Source organism: Crocodylus siamensis, chromosome 3 (genome assembly GCF_052110815.1).
Source record: "Crocodylus siamensis isolate JL-2025a chromosome 3, ASM5211081v1, whole genome shotgun sequence".
Taxonomy (NCBI): Eukaryota; Metazoa; Chordata; order Crocodylia; family Crocodylidae; genus Crocodylus; species Crocodylus siamensis.
Genome location: NC_143397.1, coordinates 111,678,751 through 111,702,284, shown reverse-complemented (window position 1 = coordinate 111,702,284; position 23,534 = coordinate 111,678,751). Strand labels below are relative to the sequence as shown.

Genomic DNA, 23,534 nt, shown 5'->3' with positions numbered 1-23,534 from the left:
GGGAGGACATAGCGGGAGCTGGCGAGGCTCTGAGCAGCGAGGACTAGATGCCCTCCTAGGGTCCTTTGCAACTCTCATTTTCTATAACCCCTGGGCACCAATGAACCACAACAGCCATGACTAGTTTCCCGGGCACACAGCACCCACCGCGCCTGCGCCTCAGCGCCCGGCACATTCCTCGCCTCCCCCCTCCGGCGCGACCTGTTGGCCTCATAGCCCCGCCCACCCCCGACGTGGTCACGTGACAAAGAGCACGCCTGCGCCGCGGGCCCCTGGGGGTGGGGTGTGTAGTGCGTGGGGCGGAAGCGGCTGTGCGTGGGGCGGAAGCGGCCGTTTTGGTGCGTCTGTGCGGGTCTGCGGCGGGGGCCGCGGGGCTGCTGGTGCTACAAGATGTCCATCGAAATCGAGTCCTCGGAGTGAGTGCGCGCGGGGCGGCAGGGGCAGGGGCAGGGGGCGGCGGGCCCTTCTCGTCCCTGGGGTGGGGGAGCGGGAGCGGGGAAGGCGCCCGGCCCTGGCGGTGCTGAGCAGTGTGCGTCACCGAACACGCTTTCCCCGCGCAGCGTGATCCGGCTGATCATGCAGTACCTGAAGGAGAACAGCCTGCACCGGGCACTGGCCACGCTGCAGGAAGAAACCACCGTGTCGCTCAACACCGTGGACAGCATCGAGAGCTTCGTGGCAGACATCAACAGTGGGCACTGGGACACGGTGCTGCAGGCCATCCAGTCCCTCAAGCTGCCTGACAAAACCCTCATCGACCTCTATGAGCAGGTGAGCCCCCCTGGCCCAGTCCCCTCTGACAGCCCAGTGGGAGCAGCATGATCAGCTCCCCACACCTGCTAAGGGGCTTGAGCACCCGCCCCATAGTGCTGGTGGCAGAAGCAGTGTTTCCTGCCAAGGACTCAGTTGCACTTCTCATTGTCTGAATCTCTCTCCTGACCTCGTGATGGCTGCCTGCTCTTCTGATGTCACTGTTGAGATCGGAAGCCACAAGCCAAGTTCAGGCACTGGCCATGTTTAGCATGAATAAACAGTCCTGGAGAACTAGTGTGGAAAATCTTGCCCCCCGGAGGGAGTTACAGTTCCACTCAAAAGTAACAGCAGGTATCTCCAGAGCAGAGGCGTTGTGCTGCACAGATTTTCTTGGTGCAGTTTTGTCAGTTGGGTTATGATGTTTCATAGTTGCCAACAGACCAACAACTCTGCAGCCTTCCCCTCCTCCTCCACATATGTGTCTCAGACATAGCTATAACTAGTATTCTTGCTCCAGCTCACTGCACTGACATGACAGTAGTCATCTTTCCCCCGAACATGCAACAGTTGATGTATTCCCAGTAGCTTTTTATTGTTCTCTCTGTGCTAGGGGTTGGCAACCCATGGGCTTGATCCAGCCTAAGGAGCCTTTTGACCCAGCCTGCAGACATGGGGCTTCAACAGCTGTATTGACCTGTGGTTTCAGTCAGAGGTGGGTGGGTGCATGTTGGGCAGTGACAGCACAGGGATAGCACCTACCAAGTCCTGTTTTCCCTGCAGCAGCATGGGAAGTGTCAGCAGCTGGTGCTTTTACTTGTATCAGAAAGGGGCTTTCCCTGCTGCCGCAGGGTTGAACATTGACTGTAAACACTCTGCATTTGCTACCATGGGAAAAACAGACCTAGGTAGGCACTTCCCTGGTGCCAGTGCTGGGAAAAGCGATGGCAACAGCCGGTTCCTAATACCTGTCTTTTGCTTGCCCACCCAGGGTTGACCTGACTTGGGTCAATCTGGCCCACAGTCTGAAAATGTCAGTCTGGTCCACCATCTGACTCTGCCCTATATATTTCCCATTGTGATGCATCCCCAGGCAGACAAAGCAGATACCAGCAAAAAGATTATTTTGCATTTATAAACCAATGTGTTTCATCATTGGAGTTAGGCCATCTAAGTCTTCACAATGTTAGACTAGTAGATGAGCTAAATAATACATTCTTAGACTAATAAGTGAAGAATGGCTTGGTTTGGAGTAGAAAATGTTATTGTGTAGTTTAACTGCAGTCATTGGAATGGTGTTTCTTTATCTTCTGGATGCTAAAAGTGACTGTTTCCATCCTTTCAGGTTGTCCTTGAATTGATAGAACTTCGTGAGCTGGGTGCTGCCAGATCCCTGCTGAGGCAAACTGACCCTATGATCATGTTAAAACAAACTCAGCCAGAGAGATATATTCACCTTGAAAACCTTCTGGCCAGGTCCTACTTCGATCCCCGCGAGGTATACTTTTATTGATAAAAATACATTGTTATTGGGTTTTTTGTATACGTTAATTTGTAGCTAGCATTTTTATGTAACATGCCAACCAGTGAACTTTATATTCTTGTATTTAGAAAGGTTTTTTTTGTTGAGTTTTCCTGCATAAGTCATTCCTGAACCTAGACGTCTTTAACTGTAGTTTTAGAATTGTTCTTACTCTATTATGCTTCACTTTTGTTTCTTCAACTTTTTATAAAGCATTTAACAAATATATAGTTTATTTTTAATATTGTTTCACAGCTGAGAGGAAATGCGGTCTTATAGTGAAAGTCCTAAGCTGGCATACGTGTGACCTGGATTCAGTCAGTCCTTATTTCCGCCACAGGTTTTCTGTGCAACATTGGCCAAGTTATTTAACCTCCATGCCTGTAAAACTGCAGTGCTTTATAATTAAAGTTTTAGACTGTATGTTAAGTTTACATTTAATCCCTTTATTCAGATGTGGCTTCAGAATGATTTTTGTCTGGGTTTCTTTCTTTGGTTTATCCCTGGCCCCTCAAACTCTTGTGGTATGTTTTGGACAAAATGCTAATGTGTAATATGCTGTTAGTTAAAATATGTACGTCTTTGTATACACATCCATCCATCCATCTCTCTTTCTCTCAAGATAGATAGATAAATCTCTAGAGAGAGAGAGAGCACTATAGCTATATATCTTTAAGGAAAGATTTTTTCATGTGTAATTCCTTTCTTAGGCATATCCAGATGGAAGCAGCAAAGAGAAACGAAGAGCTGCTATTGCTCAAGCTTTGGCTGGAGAAGTCAGTGTTGTACCTCCGTCTCGCCTTATGGCATTGCTGGGGCAGGTAATGCTTGAAGAAGATATTTTTACTTGCTATGCTAATTTTTCTAGATCTTTGTTTTCTGAGGGTCTCAGTGGGATAAACCATTCCTGAGCTTTGTTGCAGTAGAATCTCACTAATATCATATTTGCATGTGAATTACCATCTCTTGTTGTCATCAAGGATTTCATCATAGTAAGGTGTAGGGTTGTGAAAGATAAACTGGTTTAACAGTAAGTATATTTGTCTTTTTGCATATTGGTAATGCATTACAGTTACAGTTTAGCGCCAGATGCAGTCCGGTGGGGAAGGGAAGTGGTGTGATGCCCAAGGAAAGTGGTGAGGAAGGCACTGCCTCCACCTCCCTATACATGTGCAAGCATACAATGGGAGTGGGGGCTAGTACACATTAAAGATGGTGTGATCAGTTGAAAAGAAGCCATGCCTGTCTGTCATGTCTCGTGGTTCTGCCTGCCTTTCCCTGTGCAAGTGGATGCTGGGGATGAAGGGAGGGGGCTTCACGTGGGCTGTGGGGCTTGCTGTTGCCACCTTGTTCCCTCCCCCCATGCTTCTGTAGCCAGTCCTGGGAAGCTGTACAACACAGCACCATACTGCACAACTGACCTACGAATGATTGCTTGTAAAGGAATCAAACGGTTGAACACAGTGTGTCCTTTCAGTTCAAAGATGTAAGTACGGTGTTTACAGAAGGTTTCTAGGAAAATTTTTCTGTTTGAAAGAATTGTGAACAAAACCCCTTACAAGAATATTGCATTGCTTGAGCACATACATTTCTAACTATATTTCCTTTTCCCTTCTTATAAGGCACTGAAGTGGCAACAGCACCAGGGATTGCTTCCTCCAGGTATGACAATTGATTTATTCAGAGGTAAAGCAGCTGTGAAAGATGTAGAAGAGGAAAAGTTCCCCACACAGTTGAGCAGACATATTAAGGTAAAATGTTGTTTTTCCCAAGTGCTTGATATTACCTTAGATCAAAACTTCAGTTTTAACACGCTATTTTCCAGGTCTTGCAACTGTTGAATATTGTTCCTCTGTAGAGTTTTCCATGCCTAATTTTAGCTACAAGGGCATTTTTGGAAGTTTGAAGAAAAAAACCTATAACAACGGGTTAGTACAGGGGTTCCCAACCTCTTTATTCTGCAAACCGGCAGTGACCAGCATACTGCAGGCAGGCAGCCAACCCTTTTTTTAGACTTGGTATAAAAAAGGGTTGGCTGCCAGTCTGCAGTGTGCTGGTCACTTCTGGACCGGCAGCCAGCCTTTCTGCAGACCAGCAGCCAACCCTTCGCAGCCCAGTACCAGGCCACGGCCCAGCAGTTGAGAACCCATGGGTCAGAAGGTTATATAGGAAAGTAGGGGTATGACTTAAATTTCAGGGTTTTTTATATTTTGGAACTCAAAACCAACTGAACTTTGAAAATCGTGGTGTTTTGCTTGCATAGAGCCTGTTTTAACTTTTTCTGCCTTTGCATTAGTAACTTTTATGGATCATCAGAGCCTTAATATTAGGCTGCAGCCTAAGTCAGGATACAAGCATTGCTTCTACAGGGAGGATCACAGTTCTTTCAGTAGAAATCCTAAGGGCATTTTTACATGTACTCTGGGGTAGGGGACAAGGTGAGGGTGGGGGGCACGTTTTAATTGAAGCGACTCCCAGAAGCCACTCTCATTAAAATGCCTGAAGTGTCTTGTGTATTCAGCTTCCTGCGCTTTACAAAGGTGGTGGGGGTGCTTTAACTAAAGTTCATTTGAGCTTAAGTTAAAGCATCCCCACTGCCATTTTGAAATGTGGGGACACTGAATACATGTGACATCAAGGCTAGAATGCTCCAGCAGACTCAATTAATTGAGTCTGCTGGAAGATTAATTCTCGATTAAATTGAGTCTGTTCCAGCGCATTCTAATTAAAATGCATCAGAGCAGGTGTCAGGCATGTGTATAGGTGCCCTTAGTATATAAATGTTCAGCCAGTTTCTCCCAAACAAATAAACGGTGGTTCCAGGAGAAAAAGTAACTCGAACCAGGGAGAAGTGGTTCCTGGGAGAATGAATTCAAGTCCACTTAGCCTTCTGATGGAAGTGACATTGCCATTCTCCAGCTTCTCAACCTGCACTGCTCCATTTCTGACTTTACTTCCCCCTAGACACTCTGTAACTCAGGCTAAACCCACTACCCCAACTGAGCAAATCTCTATTCCATTTACCTCGGGGCAGGAAAGTTCAGTTCCTTTCACCAGCCCCAGCTATCCTTTAGAGCTACAAGGAGAGACAGGGTGCCAAGACAGCTCTGTCCCCTGCATGCAACACAAACCCAGACATACCTGCAGCTGACAAAAGGGACACACTCTGGGTGTCTTCTCTAAACCTCACAGCAGGGAAGGAAGGAGGAGGAATTGTGAGTAGGAGCTCCCCAGGGGAGTGTGGTCCTTTGAGGCAACCAGCCAGCCAGTGCAACCCTGTGCATTCAGCTGCTCTCTGCATTCTTTGTCAGCCAAGGCAGCCCACAGAGCAGAGTTGGGCAGTTATTTGAGCTGAAAGGCCACTTAATGAGTTTTGGTGAGCTGTTGAGGGCTGGCACCAGCTCATTGCAGGAGGCAGGTGGGTGGAACAGCTACTTGGTGTGCTGCATCATGCCCCATCTCCTATGGGCCCAACTGCTGGAGATCATGATGCCAGAACTGCACATCCACAGCATCAGTAGGAGGTTAAGTTGGGGATAGGTGTTTGGGGGAGGAGGAGTCTTCCCAGTGCCCAGCTCCGGCTGTGGCAGAACAGAGTGGCAGGGGGCACTCCCTCCTCAAGCTCCTGGTGGCAGCCAGCAAGCTAAATAGGATCAGTTGGTAGGCTGGGTATGGCCCATCAGCCATATTTTGCCAACCCCTGGCTGAGATGCATGCACGGGGCCCTTCTGTCTACGTGCCATAAGCAGCACAGGCTATATTTACAGCACCTGCCCAATCCCTCTAATGTTTGTACAGTGTTCTCCCAGTAGGTTTTTCCACCAGGGAGACAAAATTCCAAGGCTTCTCACACTTCATTTGAATACTTGTCTGTGACCTAAGTTAATAGGCTTATATTTCAGCACAAAAACCATTCCAATTCACTTTTGATAGCTGTGGAAGAAATCAAACTTCGCGTTGTGGTTGAATCAGAACTGACAGAGCCAGCTTTTCTTTATTTAAGGCTATACTGTGATCACAGGGAGAATTCCATACACCAAGGGGAATCACCCACTTGTCTGTTTCAAAGGATTTCTCAGACTCTCTAAGGTTACAAGCGTATTTATACTTAAGACAGAAAAAGAAATAAAAAATACACCTTGGAGAAACAAAACAATAGTAAATTACATAGAAATTTAGGAAGCTTACTTAAACAAACTATCTATGCACAGGGCAAGATATCAAGATAACCTAAGGATAACCCAAGGTGTGCAGGATTCCTTATCTCAGAATATTTAACTGAATTAAGCAGTATCAGCACTTCTGGTCTTTGTTTTTCTAGTCAAGTAAGCCAGTTACTTCTACATAGCCTTGTGGCTTCTGGGTCTCTAATTTTGGCACCTATTCATTCATTAGCACTCGATTCATGTATTTTAATTAGAGCAACAATATTTCTATCAAAGCTGTACATCATTTTCATTGAAACAGTATATTTTGTCGATTCTTTGTGAAAATTTCGTCTACTTAACAGTTATTCTTTAACCAAGGATAACTTCAGTGTGTTTTTAAAAAAAACCTTTGTTATGTTTTCTATATATTAGGAAGACTTTCTCTTATTGCGTACTGACGCAAGAAACTGACGTTTCTGCTGTATTAAAAACTAAAATCTTTTTCACTGAAGAGACAGCATTGCAAATCACCAAATGCTTGTGAGGTACATGCAGTGGATGTCATTTGGAAACCTTTATACCATATGTGATGCGCTGTGGAAGTTAATGTGCAGAAAACAAATCTGACTACTTCTTGAAAGCTTAGGCTGATGGCATAGACTTGTACTGCTGCATGAATAATTCCCTAACTTCCCTATCCTGAGAAGACAGATTTTATTCTACTAGTATTAAGTATGTGAATGCTTAACTGAAAAATATCATATGCTATCACCAAAGAATTACTTTGAGTTGAAATGAAACTGACCTCATATTAGATCCTGTTTTATTCCATTTTAAACAGTTTGGCCAGAAGTCGCATGTGGAATGTGCTCGGTTTTCTCCAGATGGTCAGTATCTAGTCACTGGCTCAGTGGACGGATTCATTGAAGTGTGGAATTTCACTACTGGAAAAATTAGGAAGGTAAAGTAGTTCCTAATGACCATGGAGTAGATTGACCAATGCTGTGGGTTTGAACTTTTTCTACTTGAACCAAGATTCCCAACCAGGTTGACCATGGTATAATGGAAAGAAAAAGCTGGTCAAATGGTACAGGCATTGGTCTAAAACTGAAATACAATACCCTGTTCTGTGAGATTGTGATCCTGGGCAAGTCACTCTGCCTTTGGTTTCCTTTGTGCTTTACAGGGATGTGCAAGGATAAATCCAGTAATGATTAAGATGCTTGGGTGCTATGATAAAGTAGCCATATAAATACTTCAAGTTAGACCGTTGCAAGGCCACATGGTTTGCTATAGTCAGAAGCTGCCTCTGATACAATAGTTGGAGCTGGACTGGAAAGGAAAATAAATAGCTACCAGAGTAGTCAGTTCTGCCAGCTTGGTGTCACTGATGGCACTTATCACATCTTTTCAATCTATAGTGCTGCAGATCCAAACATGTCCTCAGACATTTTTGTTGAAAAGGTGGCAGCCAAATCATTATCAACATTTGTGAGCACCAAACTATACAGGCAGTTGCTCAGAGACTAGTCATATTTAACTGTTGCCTTTTAGTTTTTGTGGTGGTGGTGTTTTTCTATCTTGCACTGCCTTAACTGGCAGATTTCCTTGCTGTTTCTTCTAGGATCTGAAGTACCAGGCACAGGATAACTTTATGATGATGGATGATGCAGTGCTTTGCATGTGTTTCAGCAGAGACACAGAAATGTTGGCAACTGGAGCTCAGGATGGAAAGATCAAGGTATGAAATTTGTGTGAAATATAACACATTAGAAATGAGTAGGCAACCCCTGACCCATGTGCCAGAGCATATTTCGGGGCCGATGGCGGGAAAGCCGCAAGAGACCCAATCCTTCTTGTGGCAGTGGAACCCCAGCCCCTTCCCCACCATCCACCTCAAGGTGTGCATGCACCTGCTGCTAGCAGTGAGCTGGGATAGGGCTCTGTTGACCCCAGTGCAGCTGCTTGTAGCCTCCCCACTACCTTCTGCAGGCTCCATGGCAGGCCGCAGGGACCTGTCCAGAGCCCAGGCCAGCTGTGGCAGGCAATGTAAAGCAATGATGTTGTTCCATTTCATTTTATTAGCTTTCTGTATATGGTTTGTACTCTTTCAGGACAGTTTCTACATGTTATTAAATGTTTCTTCATTCCTGTTGCGTTGTTAACGTACTCTTGTCCGCAATATTTACATCTACCATCTTGCTTCCTTCAACGTCTTGAACTTCGCTGTAGTGATGCCCCACACTCGTGTTTTTTTTCTGATTAGGTATTATGACTACTTGAAACCAAAAGCACTAAAAAACTAACAGATCTTATGCAAACACTTCCAACTTCCCCAGCTTAAGAAAAGAAAAGAGACACTGCCCTGTGTGTTTGCTAAACTGGAAGTGAAACAAAAAGTAATCTCAGTTTTAGTTTTGGTTTTGCTTTCACTTGCAGTTTGAAATGAAATAAGAATTTTAGCTTTGGTTTTGATTTGATCTGCACAGCCTATTAGGTGAATTCATAACTTGATTTTTGGTTTGGATTATTTTGTGAGTGTATTTAGTCTCCTGTTTACACATCAATAAAACATATATGTACTCTCACATACTTCGTAGGGATAATCACGTGGAAAACATTAATTAAAACTTTGAAACTGCCAAGCTTGCCTAATATTGTATTGTCATCCATTCATTGTTATGAATTAATTTTATGAAACAATGAATTGTTAGAAATGGAAAATTTCCCATGGGGAAAATAAAGCACTGGAAAATTTTCCAGAAAATGTTCCACTCCACATCTCTGTGTGGAGTGGAGGACGGCACTGGTCCCTCTGCCTCATGAACCCAGGTATACTTTCTCTTAGTTCTTCCTCTGGTTAGGTGTTTTCCTGACTGGTCACAGGTTTGTTCTGTACTAATGAGCAGCTTACTGCTCTTCTCCTGGCTGAATTGCAGGTGTTTCTCTCTTTCCTACCTGTTGCCCTGTCCTATGAGTCTATTGCTCTGCAGGTAACTACCAAGTAATAGTTTCAGCCGTTTAGCTACCTAGCTGCCTATTCCCCTGCAGCTAGCCCAGGTTCAGCTGCCTGCTCTGGCTTGTGGGCGTTATCTATTATAGTCTCCACCTTCATGTAACAGGAGCTTTTGACACTCCCTGTTACAAAATGACATATAGGTTAGAGCTAGTGAACCCTCTAGTTAAGTGTTTCCTAATATTTTTAGACTCAGACTCCTTATTAGATTCAGTATGCCTCTTGGAAAATGTCAGCTCTTAACTTTCATGTTTTTAACTATGGAAAAATAATAGAGTAATTTTTCTGTTGCAAAAAACTCAGACCACAGCAAGACAGAATTGTTTTAGTATTATGGATTTCTATTTGGGTGTATCTCATGAATCATTTTTGCACACCTAACAGTGTTAACTTTGCGTGGTACCCTGTGGTATCCTTGGAAGGCATGCTAGGGTGCTGCAGCACTTGTTGAGAATTACTGCTCTAGTTTAATAGCAGCTTCATTGCTGAGAGGTACTGTTCCTTAGCTGTGAATGGGAGTGGGGAGTATGCCCTAATGGGAGTACAGTAGACATCTTTTTTTATTTTTTGTTCCAGAAAAAGTTCAGGCATCCATAAAACCATTCCTAGATAAACTGCATGCTTAGAATTCCAAGCAAGAAAAGGGTCCTGGGCTAGAGGGCAGTCTGAACACTTTCTATTTGCATAAAAGTGAGAGAATCAATGCAAAATTGGCTTTTTAAGGGAAAGTCAGGAGAAAGTGGTGTCCAAGTTACTAATAGCTTGCATAAGAAATGTCCTGATTTCTGTTGTCAGTGAACCTCTGTAATTCTGTTTTAATACAACTAAACTGGCAAAGCTAAGGTATCTGAAACGTCTGACTTGAAAACAGAAAACAAAAAACATGTGAGTTAAGGCTTTATTTTGTGTTATTTATTCTTTATTGCTTTAAGCTGCCCTGAGCCTTTGTTGGGAAGGTTGACATAAAAATTGCGTAAATAAAATTAACATGCTTAGCTAAATTGTCCTGTGAAGTGCTTGGATCCTGTGCAAAGGATATGGACCCCTTAAATCAGTGGCACTGTGAAATGTGGGCCGCTGGTACCTTTGTCCTAGGTGCTAAATCCATGTCACCACTCCATGAAGTTCTTTGCCTATTTTAAATGCTTTGCAAGAAAAAAGGTAGTCTTGTACCTGAGAGAAGTTCGGTCCCCATCCTGTACCAGTGCATAGGATTGTTCTGTCCTGAGTGCAGGACTTTACACTTATTCTTCTTAAACGTCATGATATTTCTTCTGGTCCAATTCACCAGTTTGTTGAGGTCTCTCAGAATCCTAGCCAGTATCATGTGGAGCTGGTGCCAGAGCCTGGCACAGCTGTTTGGAGCCTCTCGGCTGCAGCCGGCCCCAGCTCTGGGGAGCTGCTGCCAGCTGGGATCCTGGGCTGCTCCCAGCAGGTAGCTGGGACACTGCAAGCCCTGCTGGGAGTGGCCCAGGCTCCAGCAGCTACCCAGAGCCAGGGTAGCTACTGGCAGCCACAGAGGCTGTGGGGCATGAGGGCTGAGGGGCAGGGGCTTTGGGTGGGGGGCAAGGGGCCCAAGCAGGACATCCTGCCACGTACCCCTTGCCCTCATTTTGTTTTTCTGCTATGCCAGCACTCTGGTACCTTCTGAGGTAGGCATTGTGGTGTTTTTCAGCACTCCAGCCAAAAAACGTTGCCTACCCCGGTTTAGATTATGGAATGGATAGGATGGTTTGGATAGGGGTGATCCTGCCTCGGGTACAGTGTTGGACTAGATGACCTCTGGAGATCCCTTCTAGCCCTACTTGTCTGTGATTCTATATGTACAGCACTTAAAGCAGGGGTAAGGGCTAAAATTACACATTTCTTATTAAAAGACAAACCTCCCTAATGCACAAAACCTGCGTGGGATCTACCCCTGCCACGTATTTTATATAATTAGCTATTCTGCATCTTTTCTTAGTTCTGGATGCTCTCTAAATTACACTTGCTCTGATCTTCCTCAGGTATGGAAGATTCAGAGTGGGCAGTGTCTGAGGAGATTCGAGCGAGCACACAGTAAAGGTGTCACCTGCCTGAGTTTCTCAAAAGACAGTAGTCAGATTCTAAGTGCTTCTTTTGATCAGACTATCAGGTAAGTTTATACATTGAGTGTAGTCTGAGCTGTTTTGCATAGGAAGCTGTAAGCTTTAGGTCCTTCCTTTGGAGCCCTTCCCAGTAGCCTCTTGTGGGTTCTTTTTAGTTTGACATGAAAACCGGTTCTTGGTGTCTGATGTTAACAATAATGAAATAACTTGACTCTAGCTTTTGAACACTTCCATTCTTTCTGCTTCTTTAACCTATTTGGATTCCAGTGTTTGGAGCAAGTGTCCTGTGTCCTCTGTTTAAATTGGTTTAGAAGCATTTACTTTTCCTTGTTTCAGCCTGTTGTTTCAGCAATAGGCTATCCCCTCCCAGTTCAGTAGCTTTCACTGTCTTACAATAAAATCTTATAATAACTGTTTAAGAAACAAGCTAAGGGCCACAACTAGGTCTGTATGGCCCCGAGGGTTAGTAAGAGAGAGAACCATTTTGAGCACCAGTTGAGACTGAACATAATTGCAACCATTCAGCAGCCTTTAGTGGGTCACATGTAACCATGTATATCATCATTCATTTGGCTGTTGTTATAGAGAAGAAGCAAGAAAACTCTTAGAAGAAAGTACTTAGGAGCTAGCCAGGCAGCTAAATTTCCTGGCCCTGGGGACTGTGAAGCACCGATTCTGCTTTCTAGGAATAAATGGAGTGGGGACCTTTTCCCCTGCTTTGCAGCCTCATTACGATATCAGGAATCAGGCTTCCTAAACCTGTCGCAAACAGCTCAGTGTCCCAATATCTGCTGTGACCCACTCAAGCAATTAAACTGTTTCCCAGTGGGGCTGGCTTGTGAATGAAGGACTGGACCTACTAAACAGCAGAACTTGCTTTCCTAATAAAAGTGACCACAGAATCCATCATATTCAAAGATGAAAGCCAGATGCCCTCCTACTTCACCTTCCTTGAAAGCTCTTGTATATATCACTGTTCCCTGAATAATTCCTAGGCGGTTTATTTCTCCTGCAGTCTGGGAATGAAAAACTTAGGTACTTTAAAGTTGTTCAGGTGCTGAAGTCACTGTTGGCAACCTACATGGTAATCTAGGTATGTATGACATGTTGGCAAAAATAATGTTCCATCCTGCTGATTGATTGACAGACTGAGTCTCAACTGCACTGGAGCCATGAAACTGTCATTCCTTGTGCTTCATATTAGTCAGAACTGAATCATGGCGTGTTGAACTGTTATCTTAGGCAGTCAATAAAGTTTAAGTTTCTGTAGCCGACAGCCTTGTTCTTATGGTCATTAAATTCAGTTGAAAACCAAATGAAAAGGAAGCTGCCATGTGTCCTGTAACCCATTAATCATTTGTAAAATTCTTAAGCTTTAAAAATATTTCTTCCATTTATGTTTGTCTTTTTAATTTATTCACTGCTTTATCTTAAAATGTTATGCTATCACTGCATCTGAAGAAGCTCTAATCAGTTTGTTTATTTTACTATTTTCTCTGTACATTGGATATAAATTAAATTCTTTTCAAGTTGTCTGTAGTTAATGGCTGTATTAACGTGGTGTTATTCCATAACAGGATTCATGGGTTAAAATCTGGAAAAACCTTGAAGGAATTCCGTGGTCATTCTTCATTTGTTAATGAAGCTACTTTTACACAAGATGGTCACTATATTATCAGTGCGTCCTCTGATGGTACAGTGAAGGTAAAATGACTGTTAGCTCTGAAGAGTACTGCATATATTCTTTTGCATGTTGTAGCAATAACTAAGTGAAGTTATCTCAAAAGTAAAATATCCCTAAAAATACCTATAGCCCAGGTCTTAGCTATAGCCACTTCCTTTTCATTATATGCAACAGCTAGAGCCACTTCCTTTTCATTATATGTTGATGGGGGACAGGTGGTAGCATTGTTTCTTTGTTTTCAGAGTACTACATTAAGTACATGTTGATTCTTCCCAGAAATATGTGCTCCTCTACTTTGCCAAAGCAACACATGACCTTACCTGTGTCTTTTGATAAGAAACTTGACAGTGGTGTCATTTTTTTAAGGTAAAGAGGAAGATGGAGAGTATCTAAGCTCAAAAAATAGGACTTTTATGACACATTAGGTACCCTTGCCTGTTTCTCGGGCAGTGACAGAGTTCATGCTGGCATGGAGTGGGCAGAATGCTTAACTGAAATTAACTAGAAATTTCTATCTTGAGTTTCCCTTTTCCCTAATCTTAGTAAACTAGGAAATCCCTCCAGTTTTGTTTAAAAGGGATTAAGTAATCTACATAATCTACATGATACAGTAGGATATAGTATAGTGTCTGCAGTGCTGTGCTTGCTACAGAATCTCTGGTGAAAGTTCTCTAGACAGTGGTATATGGGAGATTGGATGAGATTTATTGCAGTCGTCTTTTAAACTTTATGGCCATATCCAAACAAGTGCAGCTATGTGGTATGTGGCATTACAGATATGTCTGCAGTGCCACATACTGCATGTTCAGTTGTTCTCCACGCTGCAAGGGAGCAGCATGGTGGGTTTTTTTGACCTCTGGACATCCAGGGGTCAAAAAACCCCACAGAAAAAAAATTAAAAAGCAGAGCAGCACACACAGGGGCAGTGTGTACCGCTCAAAACCAGAACTGGGCTGGCTGGAGCTGCACACTAGCTGCTTGCCAGGCTCCACACAGCAGCATTGCCACTGCTGCAGCTCCAGGAGGCCCCCAGTACCCCAGGTAAGACTGTCCCCAGCCCTGTGCTGGCCGAAGCCTCCCCTACCCCACCCAGGGTAACTTGCCACTACTGCTAGTTGTCCCCAGGAAACCAAACATCCACATGTGCAGATGTGGCCTGTGAGTCTATCTAATTACTCTTCTTTGTGTTCCTTCTTCTCTTCCTGTTTAAGTTCCAATAGCACACACCCAAAAAACATGATTCCTTTTGGATTACGATACAGTTATGTGCCTGATCTTTAAATCATTTTCTTTATCTTGTTCATAACAGATCTGGAACATGAAGACAACAGAGTGCTCAAACACCTTCAAATCTCTTGGCAGTACTGCAGGAACAGACATCACTGTGAACAGCGTGATTCTGCTGCCTAAAAATCCAGAACATTTTGTTGTTTGCAACAGGTCAAACACGGTTGTCATCATGAATATGCAAGGACAGGTATGTGATTCTACTGACATTTCTTTCAAGTGGCTTAGTGAATGGTAGCTTTATAAAGATTCTGCTCTTTCCAGTCTGTAGGTAATTGGCTGTTGGGTTATACCAGTGGTTATCAGCCTTTTTAGACTTAAGTCACCCTTCACTAAATGGCAGTTCTTAGTTCTCACTCTTTTTCTCATTTGTTTTACTAAAGAAAAACAATAGAGCACTTTTCTTTTGCAGAGAACTCGAACCACAGATATGGATTTCTATTTGAAATCTCTGGGTTTATCTTATAGATCATATTTATAAACCTAACAATGCTAATATTGTTAGGAGCGCACTGTATCACCCTTGAAAGGATCCCAAGGTGCAGTTGCACCCTGGTTGAGAATTACTGGGCTAGACTTTGAAATGCCTCTTCTCTCCCTTCACTGGAAGCTGCCAGATGGCCAAACCTTCTGAAAATCAAACCAGTTATTCAGGGACTGTAGTCGGATGTTAGGAAGACACAGATTCCAATTTCAGACCTCATTTTGTTAAAACCATGGTCTTACATCCAAAAAGGAGTTAACTGTGTTTGAATTGTTAATCCCCTAAACATAGTACTGTTACAACAATTTAATTTAATAAAGTTTTTTTTGGGGGTGGGGGGTCATCTTAGATTGTAAGAAGCTTCAGCTCTGGTAAGAGAGAAGGTGGTGACTTTGTCTGCTGTGCCCTTTCCCCACGTGGAGAATGGATCTACTGTGTTGGTGAGGATTTTGTGCTCTACTGTTTCAGCACAGTGACTGGCAAACTGGAGAGAACTCTAACAGTGAGTATTTCACACAACCTGTGTTAACATGGTCTCTCTTACATATTCTAAAGCATAGGTAAAAGAATAATGCTTTACTGCTCACTATCTTCCATTGTAAGCTACCAAAACTGTGGCAAGGGTGATGTTTCTGAGTGCCCAGAACTTTAATACAAGGGGTGACCAAGCCAGGAAATGCAGATTAAGTTTTCTTTGGCATTAGAGGCCATTTATAGAGGTTACATTTTTCTAGGTTTAATCTGGACTACGCCTGTCACTATGTGCATGTGGATGTCTGTAGTCTGAATTAAAATTGGCTCCAGTCCAAATGAACTAATCCTCCTTGAATTAAGATTAAAGTTAATGCAGACTAGGGCAGTCTGAACTAGGCAAGTTAAACTGTATTAATTAACTTGCTTTTGCTCATGTCCACAATCAGGTGTAGCAAGTGAACTCAGTTTTGTGACTCTGAAGTGCAGAAATGCACAAAAACCTCCCTGATAGTCAGTGATCATCTATAGCCTTTCATTTGAATTGAAATTTGATTGGAACTGTGTGATGTAAATCAGTTAACATTGTTTAGAAAAATGGTGAGAATGTCTACAAATGGCCAAAGAGACCAGTAACCTCTCTATCGCTGTATGCTGCATTACTGAGTGTCTCTGAAACTGTACCCTATAATTCTGTAGCGTTTGTTGAAGAAGGGAAGGGTATTTGGCTTGTAGTAATACACAGAATATTTGCATTAATGTTGTTTCTGGTTGTCCTCTAGGTTCATGAAAAGGATGTAATTGGCATTGCTCACCATCCCCATCAGAACTTGATTGCTACGTATAGTGAAGATGGCCTCTTGAAACTGTGGAAACCCTAACTTTTTGTTTTAATTAGCTTCAGAGTACACATCTTAGTGATAAAGGTGGTAGTAGTCATGCTTTTATAACATCCAAATGTATAATTTTGTGTAACTTTTTTAGTTCAAGTGCCCAGAAGAAACTGTTTTAATACTTGGTATAAACTAGTTGTACATTGTAGGTTAGTAAAATTCTTTTGTTAATATTGTACCTGACTAAAGCAGTTGAGTTTCTGTGGAAGTGATTATTCTGTCTCATGAAGTCCACATTTTCTTTGTGCTGTTTTATAAAAGTAAATGAAAGAGAACTATATGTTTTTATAAATAGTTGTTCACTTCTTAAAAATACAACAGACTGTTTATTTCATTTAATGACGGAAAAACTGTCCTCCTGTGAAAATAAAGACATAGTGTATATGGAAAATAGCTGATGCCAAGCTGCCTTATATTCTGAGGGTAGGAGCATTTTAGTACAGTAGGGCAATGGTTTCCAACCTTTTAAAGTAGGAGATCACCTGTAGCATTTAAAAGCAACCCAAGATCTACCTCCTTCCTGCCCAGTAGGCAAGTCAGTGGGGAGGGAGGGGGGGCAGGTAGAGGCAAAGGGAGATCAAATTATTTGGGGGCAAGCCTCCCCAGCAGGTAAGACTGTGGGGGAAGGATTGTGAGGGCGGGGGAGATTTGAGGCCCCATCCCTAACCCGACTTCCTCCCTCACCTCTGGGGCTTCGATCTGCTGTGCCCCCCCCCAACACACACCCACCCCCACCCACACACCCACACACACACCCACCCCCACCCACACACCTCCCCCCCACACACCCACACCCACACCCACACACACACACACCAGGGAGGGAGTAGGGCTGGAGCAGGGGCAGGCCCTGCACAGCCAGCCATGAGCATTTCATCCAGAGGCTGTGAGGGCGCAGGGGGTGTGTGCCCCTGGATCTGGACACCAGCTGGGCTGGCTGCCGCTGTGGGCTGGGGCCAAAGTATGCCAAGCAGGGCTATGCTGGGGGCTGCAGGCACCCAAAAATTTGCCATAGCCCACTCTCCTAGCACCGCTGTCACCGCCCAGCCCAAGTGCAATGCAGCATAGCAGACTGCAGCCGTGAAGAGTGCAGCACTGCCTTCCAGCCCTGGCCTCCCACACTGCCCCATAGATCCCAGGGGGAAAGGGGCAGCAGTGGGAAGGGGAAGGCAGTGCTGCGCTCTTCACAGCAGCAGTCTGGGTTATGCTCGGGCTGGGTGGTGCTGGGAGTGTGGGCTATGGGGGGACTAGGGCGAATTTTCGGGTGCCTGTAGCACCACTCCCAGCGCTGCCTGGCACACCCCAGTGGCGGCCAACCTAGCCAGTGTGCAGATCCAGGGGCATGCAGCCACCGTGCCCTCCGGGCTGTGTGGCCCCCAGACAAGTCACTTGCAGTTCCATCCTGCACCCTGGCTGTGCAGGGCCTTGTTCCTGCTTCAGCCCCACTTCCTCCTTCCCTCCCTCCCTCACAGCTGCTGCAGCCGCCTACACTGCCCAGCGCTTAGGAGGGGGCACATGCCCTCTCCCATCTGTATGCAACAGTAGCAGCTGCAGTTGCTGGCTGGGCTTTGCACCCCAAACCCTGCTGCAGCTGGCCTGGGAATGGCCTGTTGCCACATGTATCCTGCCACTTGGCTGAGCCTTGTCCCCTGCCTGCCCACAGCGGTGGGATACGCATGGTATCAGGCTGCTCCCAGGCAGGCTGCAACAGGGCATGGGGTGCAAAGGCCAGCCCACAACTGCAGCTGCCTCCCCTGCACACAAATGGGGGGGCATGTGACCTTTGGGGCCTCCACCAGGATGTGGCAGGAGCCAGCCTCCCTCCCCACCTCTGAATGAGCCAGCTGGGGTTGATCCTCCTGCCACCTGGCTGGAGCCCCACTCAGCTTACCCCTACTCCTGCCTCTACAGCACCATCCCTCACTGCTGGGACCTTGATCTGGCCTCCGCCTCTTTCTTCCCCCATGGACTGACCTGCTGGGCTAGGGGTGGGGCCTCACACCGCAGCCTCTAATCAACTCCAAGAGGCTCTGAGATATACTAGAAGATCGAGATGCACCAGTTGGTGACCAATGCAGTAGAGTTTGTTCCTGCTTTTGTTTTTGTTTTTTACATTCTACCAGGTATCCACCTAGCAAAGTGTTGTTCTTTCATAAGCAAAACTGTTCCTTTTTCACCTACTTAAGAAAGATTACTTGGCAATAAGGTGGGTGGGTGTTGGCAGGTGAGGGTGCCTTTGCTTGACACACAAGCATTGTCTGCCCCCTCTCTCATTGCTTCATACTGTTTTCCTGACTATCTGCAAGAACAGGCTGAAGATAGTCTCAGAGGCTGAGTATGTGGTTCAGGCTTTTTCATAAATTTAAATTATTTTGACTGAGTCCCCACTTCCTGGCAGGATTTGAACTCCACTTGAATCCCAGTGTTGACCCCAGACTTAATTAAGACTCATTAAGTGCCCAATCAGCAGCTGCTATCTAGTCCAGGTCAATGAGGGGTGGTTTTTGACCCCCAGCAGGTTAACAGGGGCATATCTGATCACTGCCTAGTTAACCCAGCAATAGGTGGGCTATGATTAATTAGAACACACACAGGATGTAAACTGAAACAAATAGAAACAGTTTATTTAAAAATCACAGTATAATCCAGACTCAGGAAAAAGGGAGGGGAATTTTATGAATGGAGAAGAGGTTTATTGTACTCCAGCTGCCAATCACGGACTCTGGTCTCTGTCCTCTCAGCCCTTGAGCCGCTGCTGGCTGGTTCGTAGGTGTAAGGTCGGAAGGGACCTGAGCAGGTCTTCCAGTCCGACCCCCTGCCCTGGGCAGGAATGAATACTGGGCTTATATGACCCCTGGTATGTTTAAGCTCATATGACCCCAGCTAGGTAATTATCAAGCCTCCTTTTAAAGACCCCCAAGGTAGGAGCCAGCACTACTTCCCTTGGAAGCTGGTTACAGATCCTGGCTGCCCTGACTGAAATAGTGCCTCCTGATGTCTAGCCTGATCCTACTCAATCAACTTGTGGCCATATTCCTTGTTACTCCGGGAGGTGCTCGAGGGAACAGGGACTCGCCCATTCCCCACTGGTCCCCCATGGTAAGTTTATGGATGGCCACTAGACCCCCTCTCAGCCTTCTCTTGTGGAGGCTGAACAGGTTCAGGTCCCGTAGCCTTTCCTCATAAGACCTGCCCTGCTCCCCTCTGATCATGCGAGTGACCTTCCTCTGGACCCTCTCGATGCTGGCCACATCCCTCCTGAAGTGCAGCACCCAGAACTGGATGCAGTACTCCAACTGTGGCCTGACCAGTGTTACATAGAGGGGGAGGATCACCTCCTTGGACCTGCTCATGATGCATCTGGATACATGACAAGGTGCGGTTAGCCTTACTGACTGTCCTCACATTGGCGGCCCATGTTCATCTGAGAATCGATAATGACTCCAAGATCTCTTTCTGTCACTGTGCTTTTGAGAAGGGAGTTCCCCAGCCTATAGGTCTGCTGCTGGTTCTTACTGCCCAAGTGTAGTACCCTGCACTTGTCAGTATTGAATCCCATCCTATTCACATTCACCTACCCCAGGTCCAGTCCAGTCCAGTTGTACCTGTAACCTGTCCAGGTCCAGTTGTATCCTGTCCCTCCCTTCTAGTATGCCAACCTCACCCCAAATCTTGGTGTCATCAGCAAATTTGAACAGGGTGCTTTTTACCCCCTTGTCCAAGTTGCTAATAAAGAAATTAAACAGTGTGGGCCCGAGGACCGAGCCCTGGGGGATCCCACTGCCCACATCCCTCCAGCTCAAATATGACCCATCCACCACCACTCTCTGGATGTGGCCTCCTAGCCAATTTGAACCCATTTGACTGTAGGCATCAATGCCACAGTTGCCTAGCTTTTTAATGAGAATGGGGTGGGAGACAGTGTCAAAGGCCTTCCTAAAGTCTAGAAAGACTACGTCCACTGTGACACCTGCATCCAATGATTTTGTGACCTGATCACAGAAGGCAATCAGGTTGGTCTGACAGGACCTGCCCCTAATGAACCCATGCTGGTTGCCCCTGAGTATCATCCCCCCTGCTGGTCCTTCCCAGATGTGCTCCTGGATAATTTTCTCAAAGAGCTTCCCCAGGACCGAAGTAAGACTAACTAAAGGTCCTCCCTCCCTTTTTTGAAAGTGGGGACCACGTTGGCCTTCTTCCAGTCTTCTGGGACCTGGCCAAAACACCAGGAGTACTCGTAAAGCCGTGCCAGGGGCCCTGCGATGACCCCTGCCAATTCCTTCAGCACCCTGGGGTGGAGAGCGTCTGGACCTGCTGATTTGAACACGTCCAGCCCCTCCAGAAGTTCCCTAACTCGATCCTTCCTGGCCCTAGGCCTGGCAGAGTCTCTCCTGTGTCCGTCCTGAATCCTGGTAGGGGAGATGTCCTGGTCCCTGCTCCGAAAAATGGAGACAAAGAAGTTGTTAAAAAGGTCTGCTTTTTCATCTGGTGCAACCACCAGATTGCCAAATGTATCCTGCAGGGGCCCCATGTTGTCTGGTGCCTTCTTTTTACTCCCAAAGTCCTATTTTAAAAAGGACTTTTTGTTGTCCTTGATCCTTCTTGCTAGCCCTAGTTCCATCTCCACTTTAGCCTTCCTAACAGCCTCCCCACAGACTCGAGTGATGAATCCTCTTATCACACCTCCTTTCCACTGGATGTACACCTCTTTTTTTGGCTTTCAGGCATTCCTGAATGTCTTTGGTGAGCCAAGGGGGATTTTGAGCACTCTTGCCCCCTTTGACTTGCTTTGGGACTGTCACCCCTTGGGCTCAGAGGATCGTCTCCTTAAGGAACGACCACTCGTCTTGAACACCTAGATCCCCTACTCTCCAGGACCGCAATACCTCTCCTATCAATCTCCTCAACTCATTGAAGTCAGCCCTCCTGAAGTCAAGGACTACTGCCTTGCTCCAGGCCCTTGACACCCTGTGCTGCATGGTGAATTCCCATAGGCGATGATCACTATCGCCCAGGTGGTCGAGGACCTGAAGTCCCCTCACCAGGTTGTTGCCTGTGGCCAGGACCAGGTCAAGCAGGGCATTCCCCCTGGTGGGACTGTGCACCTCCTGGGTTCGATGGAGGTCTTGTATCTCAGCAATAAACATACGTGAGAAGTCAGACCTGGCTGACTGCTCCTCCCAGCAAATGTCTGGGTATTTAGATCACCCATGATGACCCCAGCCCTTGACTTCACTGCCTCCACAAGCTGACCCGAGAATTCCTGGTCCAGCTCTTCCCCCTGGTTGGGTGGTCTGTAGTAGACCCCCACCATTAAGTCCCTTCCCCTATGACCCCTTGTCTTCTGACCCAGAGCACTTCAGTCTGCCCCTCCTCTGACCCCATCCTGTTAGTTGAGGATGTGTATTGCTCTTTGACTAGAGCACCACACCCCCACTTTTCCTCCCGTTCTGTCCCACCTGTATAGTCTGTAGCCCCTAATGTTTACTGCCCAATCGTGGGTCGAATCCCACCAGGTTTCAGTGAGCCCTACTATGTCTGAGTTTGTACTAGCTATCCAGAGGGCAAGTTCCTCCTGCTTATTCCCCATACTTTGAGCAAAAATAGGTGTCAATCTTGTCCTCGGCAGCCCTGATCCCCTGCAGCCTGCTCACCTCAGCCTAGAGCTCCCCAACCTGCTCCTCCAGGGCCCAAAGTCAGGCACAGGAGGGACAGGTGAGGGAGCCACCAGACCCCTCTCCCACCACTGGCCTCTGGGTCCCCACCAAGCCGCCCCCACAGCACAGCAGGGGCCGCCAACCCCACCATGGGCTCCATCTGGGTGGAGGCCTCAGAGGAGCCCAGGGTAGGTGGTGCCACTGGGGCAGGACCCCTAGCAGCTGCACTCCATGTCCTTACCACGTCCATGGAGCTGTGAGTCTTCCTATCTCTCTTGCTGGAGGCTCCTTCTAGGTTACTGCTGCACACCCGCCTTGCAAAAACACCAGTGCGCCCTTTCAGAGTGCACCTGTTTGCACGCTCTGTTTGCACATGCAGCTTGGGAGCGCGGCTCCCTGCCGGCTCAGATAAGAGGGATCTGGGAGGCTCCCCCTCCGGATCCTCTACAGCTGTGCAGGCTCTCTTCTCTTCTTGCACGTACCTGGATGAGCTGCTGTCACCACCACCTCCGCTGCCGGTGAGTTGGGATGGGGGACACATGTGGCTTAGTGACTTACCTTCCACTATTGTTATGGGAAGGGGTGACCCACAGCCAAAACAGACAAAGGAAAGAGAAATAGAGAAGGTGGGACGGGATGATACTTACTGAGGGAGGGAGAGGGCTACTATCGTCTGTGCAACGCACACCCGGCAGGGACAAAACGCCGGGGAGCCAACCCTTTCTATCTCAGTGACAACTGCAATAGATGGAGAAACCAAAGGGCTGGAGCCCTGCAGGACACCAGGGTCCGAAGCAGTATGCCTCTACAGCACACCAATAACTCCTCTTAATCGTCTCTCTCTCAAGCCCTCACACTCCCTCAAACACTTTCTCACCCAGTCACCTCCCACCCTCCCAGCCACAGACAGTCCAGTTAGGCCCATGCACACACCAGACAGCCCCAAGATGTCAATCACAGAGGCTTATATAGGTGCTCTGCACCCTGTACACTACTCCACTGTGCATGGCTCTCTGGTGTGCACGCAGCACTTTGCCTCTATACCTTTTCAGATGACTGATATCATTTGGTACCAGTGGGGTCGGGTCGAGTTCACAGCTTGACCTTCTTAACACTGAACTCCCTGACTGCAGGCCTGAATTTCCTCCTCAACACAACTGCCAACAGTGTAGCTTGTTTGAGCTTTAAGAGCCACTGAAGCTGGAGATCCTGGCTGGGGATAAAGCTTGCATCTAACTCAGTTTCCTGCCCTGATGCAGATCTGGTCAAGTGTTTTTTACTGTCTGAGGAATCGTGGGATCAGCAGTCTGTTCCCTGTTTTCCATCCAAATAAATTAGTTCCGGTTCAGATCATCTCACACTGAAAATCTTGGTGGCTGAATGCTGTTATTAAGTCAAGTACTAACCAGCCAGCAACGGGACTCCTTAGCATTGTTAAATCAGTAGTGATTCTTGCCTTTGAGTTGATACCAAACTAAGAAGTTGGAAAAGAAATACTTGATTATAAAGAAATGTCTCACTAAGAATATTGCTTG

The 23,534-nt window shown here is 46.2% G+C and overlaps 1 protein-coding gene across 1 annotated transcript; it reads left to right on the top strand.

The window, feature by feature from the left end:
• Positions 1-283: 283 nt before the first annotated feature.
• SMU1 (SMU1 DNA replication regulator and spliceosomal factor) lies at positions 284-16,735 on the top strand. The gene is made up of 12 exons (XM_090039006.1): positions 284-416; positions 561-771; positions 2,096-2,248; positions 2,983-3,093; positions 3,895-4,023; positions 7,262-7,381; positions 8,045-8,161; positions 11,443-11,570; positions 13,101-13,227; positions 14,517-14,684; positions 15,328-15,480; positions 16,232-16,735. Exons 1-12 carry the CDS (start codon positions 391-393, stop codon positions 16,328-16,330), a joined length of 1,542 nt encoding a protein of 513 aa, XP_089895132.1. The 5' UTR covers positions 284-390; the 3' UTR covers positions 16,331-16,735.
• The last annotated feature ends 6,799 nt before the right edge of the window (positions 16,736-23,534 follow it).